The 24,632-nt window shown below is 42.9% G+C and overlaps 1 protein-coding gene across 3 annotated transcripts in view; it reads left to right on the forward strand.

The window, feature by feature from the left end:
* Positions 1–14,973: 14,973 nt before the first annotated feature.
* Positions 14,974–24,632, forward strand: part of DUSP10 (dual specificity phosphatase 10) — a 50,094-nt gene continuing 40,435 nt past the window's right edge. The window contains exons 1-2 of one of the 3 annotated variants that reach the window (XM_053383115.1): positions 14,974–15,013; positions 17,891–18,730. In XM_053383115.1, the coding sequence (XP_053239090.1) occupies positions 17,932–18,730 (799 nt within the window). In that variant the 5' untranslated portion in view covers positions 14,974–15,013; positions 17,891–17,931. The other 2 variants (XM_053383113.1, XM_053383114.1) reach the window with 2 other exon arrangements.

Below are 24,632 nucleotides of genomic sequence, written 5' to 3' on the forward strand. Positions count from 1 at the left end.
ACAGCAAATCTTCCTAATAGGCCTTGCCCAAGTGAGGCAGTCATGAGGACAGAAGGTCCCTGTCTTCCCAGTGCTCTCTAAGACTCCTCCCCTGGGTTCTTCCCCAGCAACCTGAGCCTCCGCCCTCTTCATTTCTCTGTGTGTTCTGGGACACCAAAGGGGAGGGGAGCTAGTCACAGCAGGAGGGGGAGATTCCCTGGGTTCTTTAGCATCCTGCTTGCTGTCTGCCTCTTGACTGCCCTCTGCTTCTGCCTCTGATTCTGGACTGCTCTCTTCCACAGCCTCTTCCTGCTCACTAAACCCTGTTGCCTCTTCAGCTTCCAACACCACCTCCTTCTCCCAGCCTGCTCCCTCTTCTCTCTCTGACCACACATTGTCATCCCACCACCAGTACCCTGGCTCTGAGCCTTCTTCCCCTGGAGATTCCCTTGGGGGTTTCCCAGCAGGTGCCTCCCACCACTCCTCTACAGACAGCTAAAAAGGCTACACATAGTCTGTACCTTTCTCGCTATGTCCTTAGTAAGATAACAAAAAACACTAGCCTACTGCACTAGAGAAGCACATTCCCACATGTGGGGTGTGTGTGACGTAGTGTGAAGATTTTGGGTGATGGTGACCAAGGGAGCAGGCATGATCATTGCTCAAACAGTACCGTTGGACCCCAAGATAGCATTGGTATCAATTTATGAGGGTGAGACCAGGGCATTTGTGTACAAAGAGCTGTAGGCAATTCATTTTGTAGTGGCTAAACTTCTTCTAGCCTGACACTTGAGATCATTCAGTATAAACTTGCTGGGGGAGTGGTACCAGCAAATTTGGAGTCCCACTCTGATGGGGAAACTGACAAGACATTAAAGGCACGGAGAACTCCAACCACACATGAGGACATTGTCTCAAACGAAGACAATGACAGCTATCTGCAACAGATACCCTGTTGTGGAAAGACACATAGGGATGTGAGCACAGTAGAATCATAGAATCATAGAATCATAGAGTTGGAAGAGACCACAAGTCTCTTGTTGGGTTAAAGATTGGATTGTCATCAAAAACACAGACCTGTTAGACTTAGAAGGATTCAATATAAGATTTGGTTGGCACGCTTATTTGTGGCGCAATAAGGAAAAGGTCCACAAAGGATTTTCTAATCATATTATTAGAGGGCCACTGCTGGAAGTATGGGAGAGAAACAAAAAATTACTGGAAAAAAATACCCCTTGGTGGTTATCACCCATCGATATATTGACAATAAAAAAAACAAACATTGAAGGAGAAAGATGGACGTATGAAGATTTGCTAGTAAAAACAGAAAATGGATGGAAGATTAGGCCATATGAAGAGGTAAAGAATAAACTGACAGGTTGGATCCAATTTCACCAAATTAATGCTATGTGGACTGAGGACAAAAAGAACGGGATGAATGATAAAAAATCCAGATTCCAGGTAGAAATATTAGAAAGCAAATCAAAACTCAAAAATGTACAGCCAGTTGCTTGAATGGGACACCAAGGATGAGGAAATAAAGGAAGTAATGGTGAAATGGGCAATAGACATTGGATACAACATAGAATTTGATAAGTGGAAGAAGCTCTGGAACAAAGGTATGAAATTCTCGGCATGTACAACACTTAGAGAGAATATGTATAAAATGATGTACAGGTGGTACATTACGCCTGTAAAATTACCGTATTTTTCGCTCTATAACATGCACCCGACCATAACACGCACGTAGTTTTTAGAGGAGGAAAATCCGTAGGCATGCCACCTGTAGGCATTCCCTCCATAACACGCACAGACATTTCCCCTTACTTTCTAGGAGGAAAAAAGTGAGTGTTATGGTGCAAAAAATACGGTAGATAAAATGTACAAAACCGGGGACAAATTATGTTGGAAATGTAAGCTCAAGGAAGGCAATTTCTATCACATGTGGTGGTCATTTGAGGTAATTAGAAAGTTTTGGGAATCTATTTACAATGAACTAAAAAAAATATTTAAATATACCTTCACAAAAAAACCCGAGGCCTTCCTCTTGGGGATAATTGGAGAAGAAATTAAAAAGGAAGACCAAACACTTTTCCAATACGCAACAGTGGCTGCTAGAACACTAATAGCACAAAATTGGAAGACAGCAAAAATCCCAACTATAAATGAGTGGCAATCTAAACTATTTGACTATATAGAGTTGGCAAAAATGACACAGAAAATAAGAAATCAAAATGGTACAAAGTTTAATAATGAATGGAACAAATTTATGACATATATAAAAAACCTAAAAATCACAGTAGGCTCGATATAACGCTTGTGACGTAGAGTTTTAAGAAAACGAAACTGCAGATAGTAAATTTATTGTAATATATTCCAAAACCGAGTTGAAGGGAAGTCAATTATTGTTATGTGATTTAGTTATCTAATTACTGTAAGTTTAATTTGTTTGTATCTTATGTTATGTACTGTTTTTCCTTTTGTTTTTCTTGTTTTTTGTTTCTTTTTTTTCTCTTTACTTTTTCGTGTTCTGTTTGCCTTTTTTGTTGTTTTAATGTTTGGTGTTGTATAATGAAACCAATAAAAATTATTTTAAAAAGAAAAGAAAAGAAATCAGCAACCTGATACTGGGCATGTGATTGTGATTGGTAAAATTAGTGCTCAAACCACATTTTAAAATTAATTGAAAACATTTGGTGGAATTTAATATACTGCCAAGTGGGGTATGCATGTGGGGAATGAGGTCCACACACACCCAATGGGACTTTCCTCTTCTTGTTTCCCTGAGCCCAACACAGGCCCTAAATTTATTCTGGTGATTCCCTAACTTAACAGGTTAAGGGGAGGGGAGAATCTGTGGTGAGGAAAGATGGAAAAGTCCCATTGCACAAGCGGACAACTTGATTGAGTTCAGCCCATCGAAAACACCAAATTATTAAATGTGAACACTTTTGCAAAATTTCATCTCAGACTTTGAGTTTCACTGAACTCCTTTGTTTCCAATTACTACATCAGCCCAAAGGAAAATGAAATGGCTACCAGGCATTGAGCTCAATCACCTGTTCAATTAAGTCCATTGAAACTGATGGGAATCAGCTTAAAATCCATGTATCATCAGAACATTTTGTTCCATTTGTCATTGGGCTGATTGCTTCTTGGAAAAGGATTGTAAGAACTGCAAAGCACAACATGGAAATACCATGCGGGAAATGTGGTGACTACCTTGGTGTGTAATCAGAACAGCTATAACAGTTACTTGGGGGGGGGCGTGGTGGGACTATGTGCTACTCCTGAGCTGGAGAAGCTTTGGTGATGCATCCCTGAAGATCTGAAACAATTTTGAGGTGAATGTCACCACCTTGGGTTTGCCTGTGTTAAGGATGAATAGAGATATCTCCGACACCAAGAGTTCTTGGTGAGAGCAAGAACAAGAGCAAGAACAGCAGGCAGCAGCACGAGAGATAAGAGGTTGCGAGCCTTTCCTTTGCTCCGCTGTTGGAGAAGTCCATTTCACAGACATCACAGAACCTGAAGCAGAAGAAGACTGACATTTTGAATCCTGAGAACAACAGCAGCAGAGCTGCTAAACCAGGAAAAGGGATCTGTGTATGGAAAGAGTTTTTGACACACACTTCTTTCCTAGTCAAGATGGAAAGGGCTGCAACTGAGAGAACAAATCCTACCCCTAATGCTTGGAGTATTCACATAGTGATGTCTCCAGTGGCTGAACCATGTGAATATCAGGGCCAGACATACCATAAGACAACATGAGGCAACCTTCTCAGGCAATGGATGCTGGTGGGGGTGGCAGGAGTGGACAGCAATGGCAGACCCCTTGGATGTTCCTCCCGAGCCCCCTGGTCACTTCCCTCTGTTGGAGAATATAGCTATTTGTGCCGCACCAACCACTCAGTGCCTCTCAACCTAGCTTGCTGCTCTCAGGCGCGCTGTCCAGTCCCCAGTGTTGAAGAAAGATTCAGCTGGTGGTTTAGTTGTCTTCTCCATGGTGAATGTGGGGAGTGCCATCTTGTCCTTTGCCTCAGATAGTAAAATGCCCTGGTGGGTTTTCTTATTGTATTGGCCTTGTCACTATTACACTCACCTCAGTTTAGTATACAGCAGGTCGCATGAGTTAATAATTATTACGAGAGCTTCGGTCTTGTGGCACTTTTAAAAGCATCTGCAATAAGTGAGGTACTAATAATGGAAGGGAAAAGTTATTCTCAACAAAACATTCATGCTAATGGATGACCCCCCCATCATGAAATCAGCCACTTCTTAAATAGCTTTACCACCACAGCCTGTCCATAGGGACCACACATTACAGTCTTGTCAGTCACAAGGACAACTGATTGAAACAGCGTCGGTGTACCAGCTTCTCCACATGACAGGGATAAGATATAGTGCACTTGGAAAACTTCCACGTCACTGGCAAAGTTTCCTGCTGATGGCGGCATGGAGATTCTCTGTATCATCTGGATTAGATTCAGAGATGTCCCTCCACAAACTGGAGGTGTATTTTACCCGCAGAAGGGGTTTTTTCTTACTTACTTGAAGATCCTCACAAATGAAAACTGATATCCACAGGTGTGCTTCTGTTTGCACCATCTCTCTTGGGGAAGGTCAAGATGCTTGCTAGCATAGCTCAATTTCTTACACAACATCATGCAATGTATTCCACTAGATCAAGGGTAGTCAGAGGCAGTGTGCTTCTGAACATCAGCTGCTGGAAACCAAAGGAAGAGAGAGTGTTCTTGGGCTCAGGTCTAGCTTGTGGGTTTCCCAAAGGCATCCGAGTGGCCACAGTGACAACAGGATTCTGGACCAGCTGGGCCACTGGCCTGATACAGCAGGCTTTTATGTTCTTCTGTAGAGGGAGCCAACATGGAGCCCTTCAAATGTTGAACTCCAACTCCCATCAGCCCTCTCCAGCATGGCCAATGGGCAAGGATTATGGGGCAGCATCATGTTGACTTCTGTGTTGACTTCTGTGTTAGAATTGCAAAAATCCGACTTCCGGGTTAGCGCCATCGGCGAATGGCGGACTTCCTCCGACCGGAGGAACTGGCTCCGTGGAAACTGGGTCTACCCGCCGCGGCGAAGGTGGGGACCCGCTAGAAATCCCAGGTGGAAGAAGCCTGGGAACGTGGGGTTCGGCAGAGCACCAGGAGCGCCTCCCCTACTTGCAGGGAACCCCATTTTGGGGCTCCGGAGCGAAGTAGGGTGAGCGGCGCGGTGCTGCGAACTGACTACTATTTTCACGGAGGGAAGCCGCATTGCCATTGCCAGAGAGCGCTGACTTTTTCCTGTCGACAATTGGACTCTAAATAAGTACCCGTGAGTAGAAACAGAAAATTGGATCAAGAAATATCCTAATTTGGTACCGAAGCGGGAAGGTTCAAAACAGGAAGTCCGCCTTCCGCTTTTTGTAAATAAACTGAAGCAAAAACCTTGTAAGCTAATAGCCTGGAAAGTTGTTTTATAAAGGTCGAAATTTCCTTCATTTATAACCACTAAAACCCCCTTGGAAGCAGGAGAAAAGGGGGAAAATTTAACTGTTCAAGCCTGCAGGAGAGGGAGTAAAGGAAAATAAGCTAGAATACAAAAAGTAAAAGATAAAGGATTAAGATAAAAACAAAGAGGGAAAGGATTTGCTGAATTAACTAACTGAACTGGAATACAAAAAAGGGAGGTGTGAGGAGGTCAGGGAAACAAGTAAATGAAAGACAAGATATGGAAAGATTGATTTGTTTTTAATTGTTTTTATTTTTCTGTATTTTGTATTTTTTGTTTCTTTTTTCTTTCTTTTTCTTATTTTTGTAATCTTTTTTGAAACTTTAATAAATATCATTTTTTTAAAAAATAGAATTGCAAAAATCCCTTCCTCTAGCTGCTAGTGCATGTCTGAATGCCTAATCCTCTGAGTGGCAAGATGCACTACACAGTAATCCTTTAGACCCTCCAACTGCCCTGAAAATACCAAGATCATCACAAAACCCCTTAAGCCATCATGGCTTCTCACTTTTTCCATGCAAAATCCCAAACTCCCTTCAGCACAGCATCCCTTTAGCACGACGTCAGATCCAAGGTCAGAAGGTCAGATCCAAGTATCCCTCTTACACATTCCTTAGATCTATGTTTCCTGCTCCCTTTCCTTCACCACCCAACACTCAATATGATGTCACTTCCTGTTTTTATGGGGGGGGGAGTGTCTGGGTCACTTCAATGTCCCTAAGAAACTTTTTCACAGTTTCCCCACTCCTCTGTCAGCCAGTCTCCCATAAAGAAAGTGGTGGGTTGGAGAGTGAAGTGGGCAGGGCCTATCCGTGAGGTCACTGCCATAGCTGTGAGGGGGGCTGAGGGGTCATGGGTGTTGAACAGCAGCCGCTGTGGTCACTTGGTTCTAGCTTGCTTCGTTCAGCTGCTATATCTACAATGTCCCTGCACCAGCCTCTGAGGAGGAGGCGTGGGGTGGGAGTGGGGGTCACTGATGTCCCTAAGTCCCTGTTTACATCTGAGGAATATTGGAAGGTATGAACCTGCTGTGTACAGAAGCCACAAGGCAAGAGTCGTTTCACTTTTCCTCCATGAGACTTGCATAGTGTGGAACCTGATTGCCTTTCCCCCATCTTTTTTGTCAATTACTTGGCTACACAAATAATGGTTATCCATTTTTAAGATGCAGGAATATGAAGTGGCATTATCACGTTAGCTAATAGGATTTAACCACTTCAGTGCCAGGCAGTGTTACTTAATAAAATGATCACCAACGTGGGAGAATAAAGTGCAACTTCCTAATCTTCAACCCCCGATATCCGACTCTGGTTACCCATGCTTTGCCACTGATTTCCCTCTGTTTCCTTTCCTTCTATATGTTTAAAACAGGAATTCTACGCTGACCCTCGGGGGATTAGTTAATTAATGTTGATTAAAAACATGAGCCTTGGCTGAGCTAAATCACATGCAAATTTAATCCTCAGTAGATAAGGAGGGGGGGAACCCTCAGAAATAATTTAGTCAGTTTTTAGAAAAGAAATGAAAGTAAATTTCTCAGTGTCGGGGCAAGAAGAGGAAGAAATATTGGAAGAAAGCTTTATGATGACTACTCTAGCAAAGCAGCAGCTTCCATTAAAATAACAGCTTACACCACTCTGTGTGTTTGTGTGTGCTTGAGGGGGGGGGATGTCAGGAGTGCTTTTGTTCAATTTTCTAAATAGCTAAACAGATTAATATGGAGCCGGTGCATTAATCATATTAACAACAGACATGTATATAGACTGCTGAGGCACCCCTGACTTGTTCCTTATGTGTCATGAATGATTGACGCAGTGACAATCCAGTGCAGCCTTCTGTCACAGCTCATAGCAGATCGCTCTGCCTGACTTCCCTATAGGGATATACAGAACACACACTTAGACTGGCAATGGCAATATTTTAAGGCTGGGACACTGATGCATAAACTAGAACAGAAGTATATTTGCAGGACCCATCTCTGCGTCTCTTAAGCAACAACTCTAGGAGCAAAGTCTATCATTCACCATGGCAAATGGAGACTGTTTTTGTCCGGAAAAGCCTTCTTATCCTAAGATGGTTTCAGTTGTTCCTCACCCAGTGCACAACCCATGAAGAGAGGCAGAAAAAATATCTTCCAGTCAGGTTACGGCAGACTTTTAGTAGGACTAGCCTCAGGTTCATAACTTGCCTATGCAATGCTTCTCTTCATGTGATGGAGAAGTAACACACCCACCCCATACTCCATGTGGATGACCTAATGTATCTCAAATGTTGTTGTTGTTATTTTTTATTATTATTATTATTATTATTATTATTATTATTATTATTATTATTATTACAGTGGTACCTCGGGTTACAGACGCTTCAGGTTACAGACTCCGCTAACCCAGAAATAGTACCTCGGGTTAAGAACTTTGATTCAGGATGAGAACAGAAATCGTGCGGTGGCAGTGGGAGGCCCCATTAGCTAAAGTCGTACCTCAGGTTAAGAACAGTTTCAGGTTAAGAACGGACCTCCAGAGCGAATTAAGTTCTTAACCCAAGGTACCACTGTATTATTATTATTATTATTATTATTATTATTATTATTATTATTAATATACTGCCGTATACCCGGGGGTCTCAGGGCGGTTAAAGCTTCAGGTTCTTATGATTCTTCCTAATACCCTCCACCACGGGATATATTGAGACTATTTTAACTGGAGAAAAGATGCTGACATCCCAGCATGAGAGAAAGAAGCAGCGGAGGGCGGGGGGCGGATGGATGGGTTTTGAGTACAAAAATGAGCCTTAATTTTGCAAGGCAAAATTCCTGCGGGAACACAAATTTGTTAACCTGTTTGCTTAGGACAAGCACTCAGTGTAATTTTAGGGCCTTTCAATCAAGGCTGTCTGAAACACCTGCAAAGGAAAGATAGCAGCCCGGCTAATAGTAACAGCATCTTATTCTCTGCACATACTGTGTATGTTTTTCCTTTCCTTGTATAATGCACTGGTGGAATCAGCAATCTGATTCTTCTGCAGGCTTTGTCACTCTCCCCACCCCCCGGCTAAATTTTCCACACACACAAATTGCCTGCTGGCATGATGGGGTTGGGTAGAAAGCCTAAAAATCGCAGGGACCCAGGGAGAGAGCCTTAGAAATGAACAACACGAATTCACTCTTGGCTCGGTTGGTTAAGCATGGTGCTGATAACACCAAGGTTGCAGGTTCAATCCTGCTATGGGAAAGCTGCATATTCTTGCATTGAGGGTTGGACTAGACGATCCTCAGGCGGTCCCTTCCAACTCTACACTTCCATGTTTCTATGACAGAAAGGAAAGGGATTCACTCAGACAGTGGCCTCAGTGGTCAGAAGATAAATTGCCCAGATAAGTGGAGATGCGCATTGTGGAATCAACAATATACAATCCCCTGCTGACTCCATGTGCTACTCTACAAGTAACACTGGTGTAGAGAGGCTGCGGAGGAGCTGCCATGGTAAGGGTAGGTAGACCTCATGCTTGTGGAATTTGATTTGTTTTTTAAACTAGAACCTTGAGAATCACCATCCTGTCTTGCCAGTTAGCTCAGTTGGTTAGAGCATGGCGCTGATAATGCCACGGTCACAGGTTTGATCCCTGTATGGATGGATATTTCTGCATTGCATGATCCATGGGGTCCCTTCCAACTCTAGGCTTCTATTATTCAACCAGGTTTTTAAAAGTGACACTTTGAATTAAATAAGAAGAAGATATAATAATAATAATTTATTACTTATAGCCCGTTCCTCTGGCTGGGTTTCCCCAGCCACTCTGGGCGGCTTCCAACAAGAGATTAAAAATACATTAAAACATCAGTCATTAAAAACTTCCCTAAACAGGGCTGCCTTCAGATGTCTTCTAAACATCAGGTAGTTTTTTTTATTTCTTTGACATCTGATGGGAGGGCATTCCACAGGGCGGGCACCAATAATGTTGAGCCCAGGAATTTGTTTTGAGTTTTGAGTACCAGAGCTGAGTGGAGTCCATGGACTTTATACACAAAAACATCAAGCTTTCTTCATTTCAGCAGTATAATTTAGGGTGGAGGGGAGAGGGGAGTTTTATTTCTGCTATTGACTGGGAGACACAAATCTACTGCAAATCACCTCAAGATTTACACATTTTTGTCTACTTGAAGAAGCCATGGTCCGATCTGAAAAATCCAAACATTTAGGTTACAAAACTATAAAAATAAAGAAAAAATAAGTTTGTGAAACAATAATTACCATGTGGTTAGGGTAGATTAACGTGTCAGTGTCCACTTATCCCCAATGTAAATATGACATATCGGCAAAAGTCGGAAATTGAAAGATAACTACGTATAGGATGTACACAAAAATCGATTTCAGATTTGAAATCAGCATTGAAAGAACATATAAGAACAGTTGAAAAATCTCATGCAACAGAAAATGAAAATGTTCCCCAGTGATCAGTTGATCCAGATCTTCCTTCTAACCAGACTCTGGTGTAAGAGCGCTCTGTGTGCCATCATTGCATTTTCTGGAGCAGACTATACATGCCTTGAAAACCTTGGTCCTATTTTTAAACCTTGACAAGCAGGACAGCTGCAGAAGTGGCTAATTCACACCCAACACAGAGGACTTTGTTATTCACAAAGTACCAGCCACCAGGAAAGGGCAATCAGATATATGCCTCTGGGAAGGAGACTTTACAAATGCATAGATGCAGAGCCACTGATGTTTATTTGCGGGGGGGGGGGGGGGGAGGAATCAATGATGTTTTGTGGTTTAGTTGAGATGGGGGGGCTGGCCTACTCTCTTGCTAATTGTGTTTTAATTTATTGGGCATGTTCTTACAGAACGGATTAAAAACTTACACGCCTTTTGAAAATTGGTGTGAAATATTGCACATCATCATTATAAAAAACCAAGGTCTGTTCATAAATGTAGGCTTTTATTCCTCAATATGCAGACTCTTCATGCTGCTGATAACTGGCTTTGAAGCAGCACTTCAGCCTTCAGAGATGTCAAGGGCACATCTCAAACTGCCCATAGCTGGCTTGTGCTCTGATCTATCTCATCCTGTGAAGTCTTAACAGAGGGGTTTATTTAGGAAACCTGAATAAAGAAATAATGTCATTGGCAATTAGGAGAAGCAGATTAGCTTTCCATGAATGAATTTTGGATCACAGCAACATTTCACATCTTTTATAAGTTAGTAACTCAATTCCCCAGTCAATGTAAGCAAGTGAAGCTTTGCCTGGAGTGCAAATAAATACACAAAACCACTTTTTTCGGTCTTAAACATGGGGCAATTTGCTTTACCTCTGTAAATATTTATCCTTCTGCTTTGTGTTGTTATTTATATATCTTTTCCTTTGCTCTTTTGTATTTAAAGTGGTCTTTTTGGTCCTATAGCTGCATTTTCTTTGCTTCATTTTATTCTATCTTTAATGTCACTGTGATTGTTTTAACTTGTTTTTATCTTGTAAACCACCCAGAGAACTTCCATGACAGAGTGTCCTATGAACAGTACAAATAGACAAATAATATCCCTTGACACACCCATGTTAAATCTACATTTCCCTATTTCGGATACACGTTTACCTGCAGTGCAGTGAACAGGGATCTGTCATCGTTTTTGCCCTTGGAGTCTAGCAGGCAAAGAACTAGATTAGTTATCTAAAACCACAGCACAATTCAGCAAGATTTCAATAGCTGGCCAGACCAAAGAACTCAAACCAAAACTGCATCTAGCGAGTAGCTAAATACAAATATATACAAACAGTATATTTCCCCCCCACATTTTTCTCTAATCTTGCTAGAGTGATTTCCAAAACTGAGCCTATGTTTTCATTGTGGGTTTTTTTGTTTTGTTTTGTTTTGGCAGTCACTTCAAATCCCTCTTTAACAGTGCTACCTCCGAAATTATTGTCCATGTGTTTTCCACTCGGTGGCAAAGTCTGAGAAAGATGCACATTAATTCATAATTAAATAACACAGCTAGCCTTTTAACAGCCAAACTGAACAGTCGGTGTAAGCAATCATTGCATTTGTCTATTATCCTGGAAGCTGCACCTAATACAAAATGCAGTGGCTCAACTGTGTCTTTCTTTTCTTTTCTTCTTTTTTGGAGCAATGTCACAACACTCCTGAAAAAATTGCACTGGCTGCCAATTAGCTAGCTAAGATTAAGGACCTGGTGCAGAAAGCTCTATATTACTGTAAATGGCTATTGTGTTGTTTAATTATGTTGTCCTTGTATTCCAAACTCTCTATGCTGTTTTTAATTATCATAATCATGATGTACTGTCGGTAATTCCACTAGACTGAAGTTAGTTTATTCATATGACCAATGTGTTATGTGTGTGTCCAAAAAAGAATCTAAAACCAAAACACGCTTATGACAAAAACAACTAAAGCTTCTTATACCATGTCTGCTCATCTGTCGCTTGTTGATTGCATTTCTATCACACTTTATAAGTTCTCAAAACACCTTGCAGCAATACCTCATATAGTCTGGTACCTTTTCCTTTTAATTAATTTTTCATTAGCAGATTTAACAATGGTGAAAAGAAAATGAAAAAAAAGCAAAGGAGAGGGAATAAATAAATAATGTCATCAGTTCAAATTAAGGATACCAGAACTTTCATCTTAAATTAAACATGTAAGCTGATACAAGCCACCCAGATGGTGGACATGGGTATCCACCTGAGATTGACATTTATAGGAAATATGTTCTAATGTAGCAAGGACAGTGAGGTCCTCAGACCATCATGTAACAGACAGTGCAGTGCTTATCTTTCCATGCTCAAAGTTGGGGTTGCCATATGTCCAGGAAAACCCGGACATGCCCTCTTTTTGGGGCCAACATGCCCATCTGGGCAGATTTTTACAATTTAAAGGAAATTTCTGGGTTTTTTGTGCTGGGGCTGCCAGGGAAAGAGGTGCGGCAGCAACCCTGTGCAGCCACACACCCCTTTCCCCAGCTCAGACTGGCAGTGGCTCAGGCTGTTTTCTTTTTGCTCTTTAAGATATGGTAACCCTATCAAAGTACAAGTCTGTTAGGGAGCCCAAGGGCTTGTAAAATCCACCTTAGTCCACTACTAGCTTCAACTGCTCTCTTTGATGGTACCAGTAGGGAGGCAAATGCTGAACTAGGAATGGACATGGAGTGCAGAATGAACTCACAAAAACCCATACTTGTTGACAGATCTTGAAGGTAGGGGGTGAAATCTACATGTCTTGACACCCCAATTTTTGGCAAATCATCTCCCACTATTGCAGTCTTGAACCTGGCCCACAAAACCCAGGTCAGAGCTCTTGTTGGTTCAGATGGTGCCAGAAAGTCTAGGAGTTAAAACCAACCCTTGCCCATAGAAGCCATCACGTCTCCTGTCATCCCACCCAATCAGAGCCAGGAGAATCTCAGGCTGTACAACAAACATCTTTAAGATCCCAAGAATCAAGAGTTCAAAGTACCACTCTCTGCTTCTGAGGTCTCAAGCAAAAACCAAATTATACAGTAGCAGGTTAGATCAAGAAGACCAAGGGACTGGTTTAGTACTGAGGCTTAATCCAAGGAAACATCAGAATGGAAAGGTAGGTTTTATTAACAATAAACAGGGTAGCAGCATAGAATGGAACCTGTTTACCAGTAGGCGAAAGAACAAGAAAATATGGTTAAGGATGCAAGCTAACCCAGTCTAATACATTGTTAACCATTAAAGACACAACAAAAGGTATCAGTGAGGAAGGTATGGAACAAAAGGTGAATATGGGTAACTTTGTGGCTCAGCAACCAGTGCAGGTCTTCAACAACTAGTCATCTAGACTGTAACTTTCCAGAACAGAGAGTCTATGAGTGTACATGTGACTGCAAAGCTGTGGAATTTTCCCAACTAGCTAACTGGCCATCTTCAGCCAAGACAAAACAACACACAGGTGCAAGCCATGAGAGCACTTGGCAATTAGCCAAGCAAGAAACAGCTTCCTCATGAGTTCAGCTCTTTACCCAGAAGTCTAAGCTCCCATTAGAACCTTCCTTGGAGGGCAAGGCCTAGCAGAAGAACTAGGCCTCTTGACAACTGCCTTCTCAAAAGCCAACACCACAGGTAAGGGGGCTTGATTCCATCTTTGCACCTCCTAGTTTACAGAGGACAGTCCTCTTTTCCATGGGCTGTCTAGACCGAGTTTGATTTAATGATAAAAGACCATTAGGAAGGGAGAGCAGGATGGGCGTTGAGCTTGCCTACTTGCGGTTAGCAACTGAAAAGCAAGACAGAGTAGGCAGGCAAGCAGGTCACTTTTCCCCACTATAATGAGATGCATTCTATTTTTATTTAAATTACCATGATTATTTCTCAATGTGCATTTAAATTAGCATCTACAAATTTTGAACAAACCTCAGGCCTCTTATGCATGTGTGATGCATTTCTGCTGCAGCAGCAATATGTCCACCAACCTCTGCAATTTGAGCACTGATGGTGCAGGCCTGATTATCGCAAAATGAAGGTTCTGCAGAGATATTTAAAATGCAGGGATATCCAGAACATTTGATTTACTGGGCCATTTTATGCATGTCTTGGTAGAAGTCTCCTTGAGTTCAATGGAACTTATTCCCACTAAAGCATACATAAGACTGCAGTCTCAGCCCATCATTTTGCGTCTCTTATTCAAAGAATTTACCATGAATGGCTTATGCATGCAGTTTGCTCTCTGGTCCGTCCCCTCCCTTCCCTTGCATTCATTATGAAACAGATGGGGGGGTGTTACCATATCTAGGCACGTAACTCCTATCGACTCCCCCCCCCCCCCATTTTCAGTTTCTGAGCGATAGCAGGTAAATAAGAAAATTGTATAAAACTGCATCGTTTTCGGAGAGTTGTTTTTGTTTTTTGCTGCGTGGTCCTCAGGTGGCCAACTCAGCAACTAATCACCATTCAAGCTTCTGGTGTGTCGCCTGCTGTGTAAGAAGAATTCAGCGGACGTGAGATTCATTCATTGATTCATTCATTCATTCATTGAAGCCGGGGTGTGGGGGAGTGGATCTTAAAGGGAGAGGAGGCGAAAAAGCGAAGCTGGGGAAATACGGGCAGAGCGAATAAAGACATTTAAGCGAAGGTGCCAGGCGAGGGAAAAAAGACCATTGGGGGAAGGCAGTTAAAAGTATGCTCCATTGACAACTGCGCGCAGGGAAGAGTTAACCGCATCCTCCTGGTTAAGTTTACATGTAAATAGAGAGCAGCTGCTCCGCTCCGGCTCCGGCTGGCCCACTCGTGCCTTTGATTGGCTGCCAATGACATCACTCCCTCCGCTGCTTCTGACACAGGACCCGAAGCAGTGGCGGGCGAGCCATCCCTTAAGAGTTGAGTGGCTCCTCCCCCTTGCCCACCCGCCGCCAATCCCGGGCATCCCCGCGAGGGGGGGCTCGAGCAGCTCCTCCCGGAGAGCCCCTATTGGGGGAGCGCGCTGTCTATCCCTCCCCCGGCCACGCCCTTTTCGAACCTTACATTTACTGTGTAGCAAAAGAGAAAGTAAGTATGTTGCTGGTGGAGATCAATGAAGCCGAGTGAATGGGGGCTTAATGCGTAAATCGATAGCCACAGACGAGCGCCGGGTGCTGGAGGGAAATATTTCTTTATGAAGTAAGTGGGAGACTTGGGTTCCTTACGGAGAGGAGCGGTTGTGGTGCGTAGGTCGACCGCGTAGCGTCTCCTAGAATAAATCTGTCCTATCTTGGGGAAGAGAGAGAGATGCCTGTTTGGAAACAAACTGGGAAATGCGAAAAAATGTTGGGGAGCAATGGGAAATAAGGTACTAGCACTGTTATCCGTCCCCGCGCCGGTCTGCGCTTGGAGCCCGCCGACTTGCGTGCGTTTCACCGACTGGATTGTAAGAAACGGAGGCTTTTCTCGTCCGGGATTGCTGCAGTATCTAGGGGGGTGGGGGGGATCGGAGTGCAGAAGAGGCTCTCCGGAGCAGCATCTCTTGTAGCGCTTCTCTTCTTCCCCCCTCCTTTTTACGCCTGTTCTGTAAAACGCCTCCCCCCTCCGTGAGGTCCTGAACCAGCTCCGGATCGGTGAGCGTGAAAAGGTGCCTCATTTTGGCTGGGCTCTTTTAACTCCCAAGTCTGACTTCATGGCTTGGCTGGAAATATATTACCTCTGCTGCAGAGATGCAGAGCTCCCCAAATATCTTTGCCATCCTAAGGCAAACAGGGTTCCCTTAGCCGCTCTCCAAATACTTTATTAGTTTCTTTTTTAAAAAAAAAATCCAAACATTAAAAAACCAAACTCAAACATAACGTATCTGGTCTCGCACGTGATTTGGTTACTAAACTAACCCCTTGTTTTCTCTTTTTGTAAAAAAGAAAAAGGGTACTATTTCCCTTCTCCCGATCTTTGCTTCTCTTATTTCTCAGGAATGCATGGTGTTGTGTTGTTTTTCTCTGTACAATTATTTGTTGTTCTTCACAAATAGAAGGTGGGGAAAGGAAACTTGTTTTCTGTATTTTACATTTCCTCTCCCTTTATTTAATTCATTTTTTCTGACTCCCCATAGTTGATAATTGGTATTTCCTCTGGTCACAATTTAAACCCATTCTGCAAATACTTCTCTCTCTCTCTCTCCATTCCTCCTCAGGAGGAGATAGATGGGGTTTTTATGTTTTCTGGTTTCTTATCCTAGGATAGTGACCCATCCTAATGGAAAGTGTGTATTGTGGTTTTGAGGGGGGTAGGACATAGTTAGATTATAGAAACAGATAGTAGAATGTAGGGAAGGGAATTCACATTTTTAAAAAGTATTCTTGAATTGGGTTAAATTGTGTAGGTTGTTCTTTGCAGGCACCACACGTTTCTACATGACTGTCCTTAATTTTGTGTCATCCTGTACTTCGTCCAGTTTAAGCAAGCTTAGTAAAAAAAAAACCACCATCCCTTTTTGAGTCAAATGGGAGTTCTTGATAAGTATGCTTACCCTTTCAGCCTTAAAAGATACTGAGAGGGTGATGTAATAACTTTTTTTAAAAAGTGAGTGTCATTTGACTGACCTCAATTGGACTCTGCCAAATGTCAACGTAATTGGTCATTAAATGAATGCTATAAAACCAATATATATTATTAACTTGCTTGGGGGTGGGAGTTGCAGGGAACTCTGATTTTAGGACAGTGGATCATCTCAGTCTGTCCCTCCTTGTGTTATGGTAGTGATAACTAAGGTATAAGAGCAGGAAGGTTGGGACCTGAATACTTTGATATTCCAGGCCTGTCATTTTATGAGAGTGTGCTTGTATCTGAATAAATGGCAGTTCCAGAATAGCAGTTCTGCTCATAAGGGATGCATGGCAGCCTCTGTTTCTTATCTCTCATTTCTTTTCAGTATGTGTTCAGATTACTGCCGAACTTCTCTCTCCCCCCCCCTTTTGGTGGATTTTTACAGGAAGCCAACAATATTGAAAACTCTGTGCTAGGAGGGAGTTAGAACATCACCTCAGGCCAGATTTGGCTGCCCTCCATTATTGATAATTGTTAACATCACACTGGTCGCTTCTGTCTATTTTTAATTTGCAGAAGGGAGGATAAAGTAGGGGCAGGTTCTTTTCCACAACGAGCTTCCTTCCCTTGGAGCAAGAAAGCCTTGGGTACATGATGGTAGCTGCTCTGCAAGTACCTTTTGGTGTCTGGCCTATGTAATGTGGACTATTTAGGTTAGTCTTCATCGGGCCTGAATATTCTCAAAACATAGATAAAACATCAACATTCTGCACCAAGTTAACCTAATTTCTGCAGCAGCAGAAGAAAATGATTCAATGTGCATATCAATTAAAATTTGCATAAATTATGCCAATTAAGATTTGCACAATCTCCCATTTTTTCCATTATTTATTATATCATCATTTACCACTTTCCCAAATCCTGCCCTCCCTACAGGGTGCAGAAGCCCTCTACTCTCTGGGAGGCTTATTTAGCAACTTCTCTGCTTTTTTTGATAACTGACCACTTATAGCCCTTAATATATATTTTTAGCAATCATAAGGACTATAAAATAGCTCTTTAATGTAAGTGCAGGCTGAGATGCTGCAGCTGAATTCTGTTAGTGACCAGCACGCATTTATTGTGCACCCCCCACAACTGCAGCAGACTCACAGTCCTGGGTTGGAGGCAGCCAATGCGTGGCAGTTTCTGCCATGGCATAAAGGGTGGGATGGATAATTTCCCAACTTCTTACAGTTTTATGATTCCATGTTTGGTGGCTGTGTGCCTTTTAGAATGGCTCTCCCCTTGTTCTATGAAAAACAAAGCATTTGATCAACAATATTTAGAGCATTGCTATCCGGGAATAATGATGGAACTCTTGTGTGTTGCGACATACTTTCTTATGTCATTTTATTTCCCTCCCCCTTTTAACAGAGAGCTTGAGTTCCTTTTGACTTGCCATTCTCAGCTTCCTCATGCCTCCATCTCCACTAGACGACAGGGTAGTAGTGGCACTCTCCAGGCCCGTCCGACCTCAGGATCTCAACCTTTGCTTAGATTCCAGCTATCTGGATTCTGCCTCTTCTGCCAGCGAGAGCCACGTGAGTCTCCTCAGCACAGCTGTTGTGTCCCTCAAGGCTGCGAATCTGACGTATATGCCCTCATCCAACGGCTCTGCTCGCTCCTTGAGTTGTGGATGCAGCAGTGCCAGTTGCTGCACTGTGGCAACGTACGACAAAGACAATCAGGCCCAGACTCAAGCCAGCACCAGCAGCACTTCTGCCAACGTAGGAACCTCGACCACGTGCCCTGCTAACCAAATGGTCAACAACAATGAGAACTCTGGCCCATTGAGTCCCTCCAGCGGCGTGGGGAGCCCGGTCTCGGGCCCAACCAAGCAGTTGCCTAGTGTTAAAATCATCTATCCCAATGAACTGGCAAAGAAGATGACCAAATGCAGCAAGACCCACCAAGGGCCGGTCATCATCGATTGCCGGCCCTTCATGGAATACAACAAGAGCCACATCCAAGGAGCTGTCCACATCAATTGCTCTGACAAGATCAGCCGGCGAAGGCTTCAGCAGGGCAAGATTACCGTCTTGGACTTGATCTCTTGCCGGGAAGGCAAGGACTCCTTCAAGAGGATCTTTTCCAAAGAAATAGTTGTTTATGACGAGAATACCAATGAGCCAAGCAGAGTCATACCTTCGCAGCCATTGCACATAGTGCTGGAGTCTCTCAAGCGAGAAGGCAAGGAGCCACTGGTTCTCAAAGGTATTTATGACCCATATTCTGCTGCCTTTCTTCTCTCCTTTTCTAGGGATGCAGCGATTTGCCAGGCCACTGGGAAGGCAAAGCTCTGCATGTTCTTGTGGAGATAGTTCAGAATCTCTTGATGCAGGAGGACTTGAAAAAGGAAGGATGTGGTCTTGGTGCCTTTTTCCGTTTCTTAATAGGGTTGTGAGTTTAAGGTTAATCCAAAAGTTAGTGGACGGAGTGCCTTTCCTTGGGATTAATGCTCACAATGTGGTATGCAAACTTCTAGCTTTTGCGGGATTCATCCTGGGCTTGATATTTTTCTTAATAGAGATTGGAGAGGCATTTGGTTAAGCCTGTTGTATATTTTCTTTCAGTCTTAATGGTGGTAACTGTTAGAAGCATGCCTTCTTCAAAAGCTGGTGGGTTAAGTGGAGGCGCATTAGCCTACAGAAACAGATGAGGACATCCTTTTTGGAAATGCGAAAAACCCTAAAGAATCAGCAACTGTCTTGGCACTTAAACTCTCAGGTCCCATGCAAAAATAAACCACAATAACTTTTATGTTAGCAAAGCTGGAGATGAATGTTGGGAAATGTTCTAGGTCCAGAATAATTAGAAGGCAAATTTGGTAGCATCAGTGAATCTAGGGGCAGGAGTAGAGCTTGACCTTGACGAGAACTACACTGAAGACTGATGAGTCTCTTGTGAGCCGCTTCACAGCATGAGCTCAAAGAGGAAGAAGAGCAAGTGACTGAAACTTCCTGCTTCCTTGTTTCCTTTTGAACATGGAAGTGGAAAGCTCTGAAAGCTATGGGACCCAGGTAGCTTATGGAGATCATGGGTCTTGAAGCTAGTAAGATGAGTTCTGCTCACTGTGCTGTGGAGGTAGTGCAAGTCAACTACAGTTCTCTCTTTTTTTGCCATTTTCTAGTAACATATGAAATAGTCAGAGTGACTTTGAAATGGTATGATGGAATAGAGTTCCTAAAAGGTAATATAGATGAGATGGCCCTCTTATGGAAATGGTTATTGATCTTATTGGCCCAGCAACCTGAACACCTTTACAGTACATGGCTATGAAGCTTCATTAATGCAATGGAATTGTGAGTGTGTATTTAGGATTGCCTGTTCGTGGGCTTAGCTTTGTGTTGGACAACACTGGTAACTACTACAGTAAACTGTTACCAGTAATTAAAGTAATTGTGTGCCTTTTTTTGTTTTGTTCATGTATTAACTAGACCTAATTAGCATCCATGTTTTACTTTAGTGAGCCATGAAGGTTAGCTATGACTTTGCGTGTGCATACAGCAACCGAGAACTGCATTAATCTATTGACAGAATATGGTTTTAGACAAATGTCATGCAATAAAACAAGGTCATTGTGATTGAGAAACTTAACCACTAGAACGTCATTTGCAAGAATAGGTGATCATAGATCCAGTGGCTAGAGTTATGGTCACTAGTGTGGCACTTGTGAGAGCAACAGTGCCTTTGAGGACGTCTCCTGTTGCCTCTGAAGCCTCTGAGCCCCTCCTCGCTGACCCCTTTGTAATGAGTTGCTGAGGGCAGGGTACCTTTTTCTTTCCTTTGAAAAGTGCATAGAACTGAAGGAGGAAGTTTAAAGAAGAAATGTTCTCTACTTCCTCTTTCAGATTAATATGCTTCTCAAAACTCAGATTGTTACATGAGCAGCTGAAAAGAAAGTATAGTGAGTAAGCGGGTAGACAGGATAGTGGGAAGAAGAGGGTGCCACAAGATTTGGAAGACAGACTGGAGAGAGAAAGAGAAGGTTGTGGTGGGGCCCATACACATACCACCACATGATCCTCATGAAATTGCATCATTTGTAAAGAGTTCTTCCCTACATCAGATAATATCTGTCTTTTGACTGAAGGTAAAAGAATCAGTACTGCCATGTTTATTTTTATGTCTGTTTTAAATGATCTTATCTATTACACATTTTTTAATTATGTACACCATACAGACTTTGGTAATTAAGCAGTATATAAATAGCCTAAATAAATGATGTGAAAACATGGGTTTGAGGCACTGATGGTATGATGCTCATAATTTTGCAAAGGTTTCCCTCAAAGCTAGTACCAAATCATAGGTCACATCTGTGTCCACAGATGTGTTCTGTGATTTGGTGGTTTTGTTGTCATCCTGTGTACAAATCATGATCTGTGCCTTGCGTCAATGTATTTGTGGTGCTGGCAAGCACCTAAGCAAATTTTTGTATGGAGCAGTCTACCAGTGTAAGCTTTAATTTGGTGATGTTTCGGGGGGCCTGCGATAAATTCATGCAAATTCTGTAAAATCCATTTTAATTCTAGTGGATCCAGCTTTTACCCAGACCCCATGGGAAAAGCAAATAATCTATATGTGTGTGTTGGCTTTCTCTCTTTTTGTCAGGGTGGTGGGTGTGATCCAGGGAAAGGGGGTAGGGAGAATCAACCAGAGGGGGTAGTTTCCATAGCGCACCTCTCAAAATTCCAGAATATGTCCACAAACCCCCAAAAGGTTGGCAACTGCTGGACTAGATAACCAAAAAACTAGAGGCTGAAAATCTGATTCACCCGATGGTCTCAGCATTCTTTAGGGAGAAGCCACAGTTTCTTAGCAGAGCACATGTTGGCACTAGGGAGCTCCCATATCAACCATTAGCATCTCTTTTTAAACCAGAGTTGGGGAACCTGTGGCCCTGCAGATGTTGTGGGCTACAACATGCACCAACCCTGAATGCTGCACATGCTGGCTGGGGCTGATGGGAGTTGGAGTTATAATCCTTGTGGGAACCAATGAATTGTGAGCACAATATTGGAATAAGAAGACTCTGGTTTAAATTCCCACTCAGTAATGATACTCCCAGGGTGACCTTGGGCCGGTCACTATCTTAGGATCTGACTCATCTCACTCAGAACCATGTATGCTACCATGACTTTATAGCAGAAAAGTTGGGATTTGAATATAATAATTTATTTTAATTCTTTAATGGGGAGGAAAAGTAATAGGTCCTTTAATGAAAACGACAATCTCAAGCTTCTGACTTGCTTTGATTGAAGTATGATGGCCCACCTGTAGGCAATCAGAAAGGTAGGGAGCACGGCATCATTTCCCCTGTAATATGAGAGCTGCATCACACACTGGGGAAGAACTTTTCTTGGTGGTAAAGTGCATGATTTGCATGCAGAAGGTCTGGCATCCAATCCCTGGCATCTCCAGATAGGCCTTGGGAAGACCTTGGCCTGAGATCTTGGAGAGATGCAGCCAAGCAGAGCAGACCATCAGGTAGATGGACCAGTTTTCAATTACTTGCCCTGCCCTGCCTTCTGGAGGAATATGTGTAGGCTCAGCATAAGTAGGAAGGGGTGCGGGGAAGAACTGGTGAGGTGGCTTTGTTACAGATGAAGCCTGACTGTTGCATTCACTGAAAAGAAGTGGGATGGCGTTCCGCACCACTTTAAGCGCTAATAAATGGGTGGTGATAAACAGGTGCTTAACACAGCTTAATCTCTTGGAGGACATGGTTGCACTTACTGTTAAGTTGTGGTTTGTGTTTGCACACAATATAGTCCAACAGCTAACACCACTCTCCTTATATTCTGAAGACCTGCCAAATTACGTCCATCACGCAAATATTTTAAATAATATAATAATGATTTTTTAAATTTATACCCAGCCCACCTGGATGGGTTTCCCCAGCCACTCTGGGTGGCTTAAAGCACATAAAAATGTAAAATGTTAGACATTAAAAACTTCCCAACACATGGTTGCCTTCAGATGTCTTCTAAAAGTCAGATCGTTGTTTATTTCCTTGACATTAGAAGGGAGGGCGTTCCACAGAGTAGGCACCACTGTGAGAAGGCCCTCTACCTGGTTTCCTGTAACCTCGCTTCTTGCAGTGGGGGAGCCGCCAGAAGGCCCTCGGAGCTGGACCTCCGTGTCTGGGCTGAACTATGTCCCCATCATTTCCACCTTGCGTTCCATGACAGAAGAAAGGTGAGGGTACTAAACAGATAAACAACAAGAAGAAGGTATATGTGGAATGTAAATTGTAGTGATAATTGCTGGAACTTATATTAACACCCCATTTGGACCTCCTGCCCTCATACATACTCATGAAATCCTTTGTATCACCTGAGGAAATTCTACTCAAAGTGGTGACCTGTTTTTAGGGTATGCTTCTGTTATAATGATATATTGTTTGGTGTTTTAGACTCTATGCCACTTAGAGGTTTCTGAAACATTAAGTGGTGCATGAATGTTTTTAAATGGTTAGTTACTGTATTTGTGTATAAAACCAACAGGTGAAGAGGGGGACTGAGTAGCCGCACCCTCGAGTAGCTCCTCCTCCTGGTGTCCATACATACAGTGTGACGGCTTTGCATCCATATTCCATATGCACAAAGACTTCTATGCACTTGATCTGGAACACAGAGCCACCAGCAGGATGGGCTCCTTTGCACAGGCAGACATCTGGAGTGAAGCTACTTGGGAATGATCCCGTTTAGATATGTTTTAGATGTGAATATCATCTGAGTAGCACAATAATAACAGTTTATTGTCCTATGTGCACCTTTAGTTTATGGTGAATCACTAAGACTATCTATTGAGAACAGAGATTATAGAGAAATAATCCCTCTCAAATTACCGTCTCTGCTAGCAATCTTGAGACTATAGGAATTGTGAAAGGACACACACAGAGACACAAATTCAAACATCCATGACTTAGTGCACTGCTGGAATTCTGCCTTAACTATTAGAAAATTGGGATCCAATAGAACAGTGAATATGTGTGGCTGAAATATGACAGGTAGTCCTTAGGAATGAAGTCCCCAGAGTTTCAAAGGCTTAGGTTGCCTCTTAGTCCTTGATTGCATCATTTGGGAGGGAAAAGAATCCTCACAATGTCACCCAGCAAACGCTGCTCTGGCCCTGCTCTGAAGCTGGGAGTTTTAAAATTAGCCAAAAGCACTTAGCCGCTTGATCTAAAGAAGCTTTAGAAGAAAAGATTAATTTTTTCCTCCTCTTCTGCCAGCTAGGAAAAATTGTGGGTAGAGATCAAGGGATTAATGCTGCAGGTTTTTTTTTTTTACTTAACGGTGGCCAGAAAAAAGAGTGAGCAGGAAAGGGAGTGATGGCCACATCTCCATATGTTCTTTTTAAAGCAGCAGTGCTTAAAGGCGAGGACAACAAACGAAAAGCCCCTTTCTCATCCCTGCCTTGTTTGGAAGTGTGATCTGGACCGAGGAGACATAATAAGGCTCTGCTTCAGCATCTGTGCTTGCAGTGTGGCCAGAGAGGTGTTTGTTATTCAATTTCACTTGTCGGATGGAATTTTTTCCATCATGCTTCAGTAGCTCTTAATGTCCTGCATGTGATGCAATTTTTGTTTTTAGAGTTTGAACTAAAACTGAAGCTGGGCTCTAAAGCCCCTCTTGCTTTTAATGTTGAGTGAGGCTCTTGCCTTGACTGCGATCCAGTCATAATTTATGGCTGGCCCATCTGATCTTCCCAGTTTATGTTTGTAAACATTGGTTGCTAACTGCCCCATCCAAGTTTGTCCCGCCCCCCCCCCATCCACTGATCCAGTGCCATGTTCTCCATGTTTGGTGCTGCCTGTCAAGCAGGCAGCTCTCTGTTGCCATTTCAGTGGTACAGTGTCACACAGAGGAGAAACTGATCAGAGGGCCCTGGCCCCTAGGGATTAAATTACAGGCTTAATTTACAGCTCTGGCTGGTGACCTCGATCAAATATATATTCCTGTTCTAGACGTCTAGTGCTGTTTTTTTCCCCTGGTGCTCTGTGATGTGCAGAAATGTGACAATTCCAATAGAAGGCCAGGCTGCCCTTTTGTTAAAATACAGTTGAAATGTGTCCACTGGAATATAGATTTGAAAACACTGGTTCGGTTTC

Source organism: Podarcis raffonei, chromosome 3 (assembly GCF_027172205.1).
Source record: "Podarcis raffonei isolate rPodRaf1 chromosome 3, rPodRaf1.pri, whole genome shotgun sequence".
Lineage (NCBI taxonomy): Eukaryota > Metazoa > Chordata > Lepidosauria > Squamata > Lacertidae > Podarcis > Podarcis raffonei.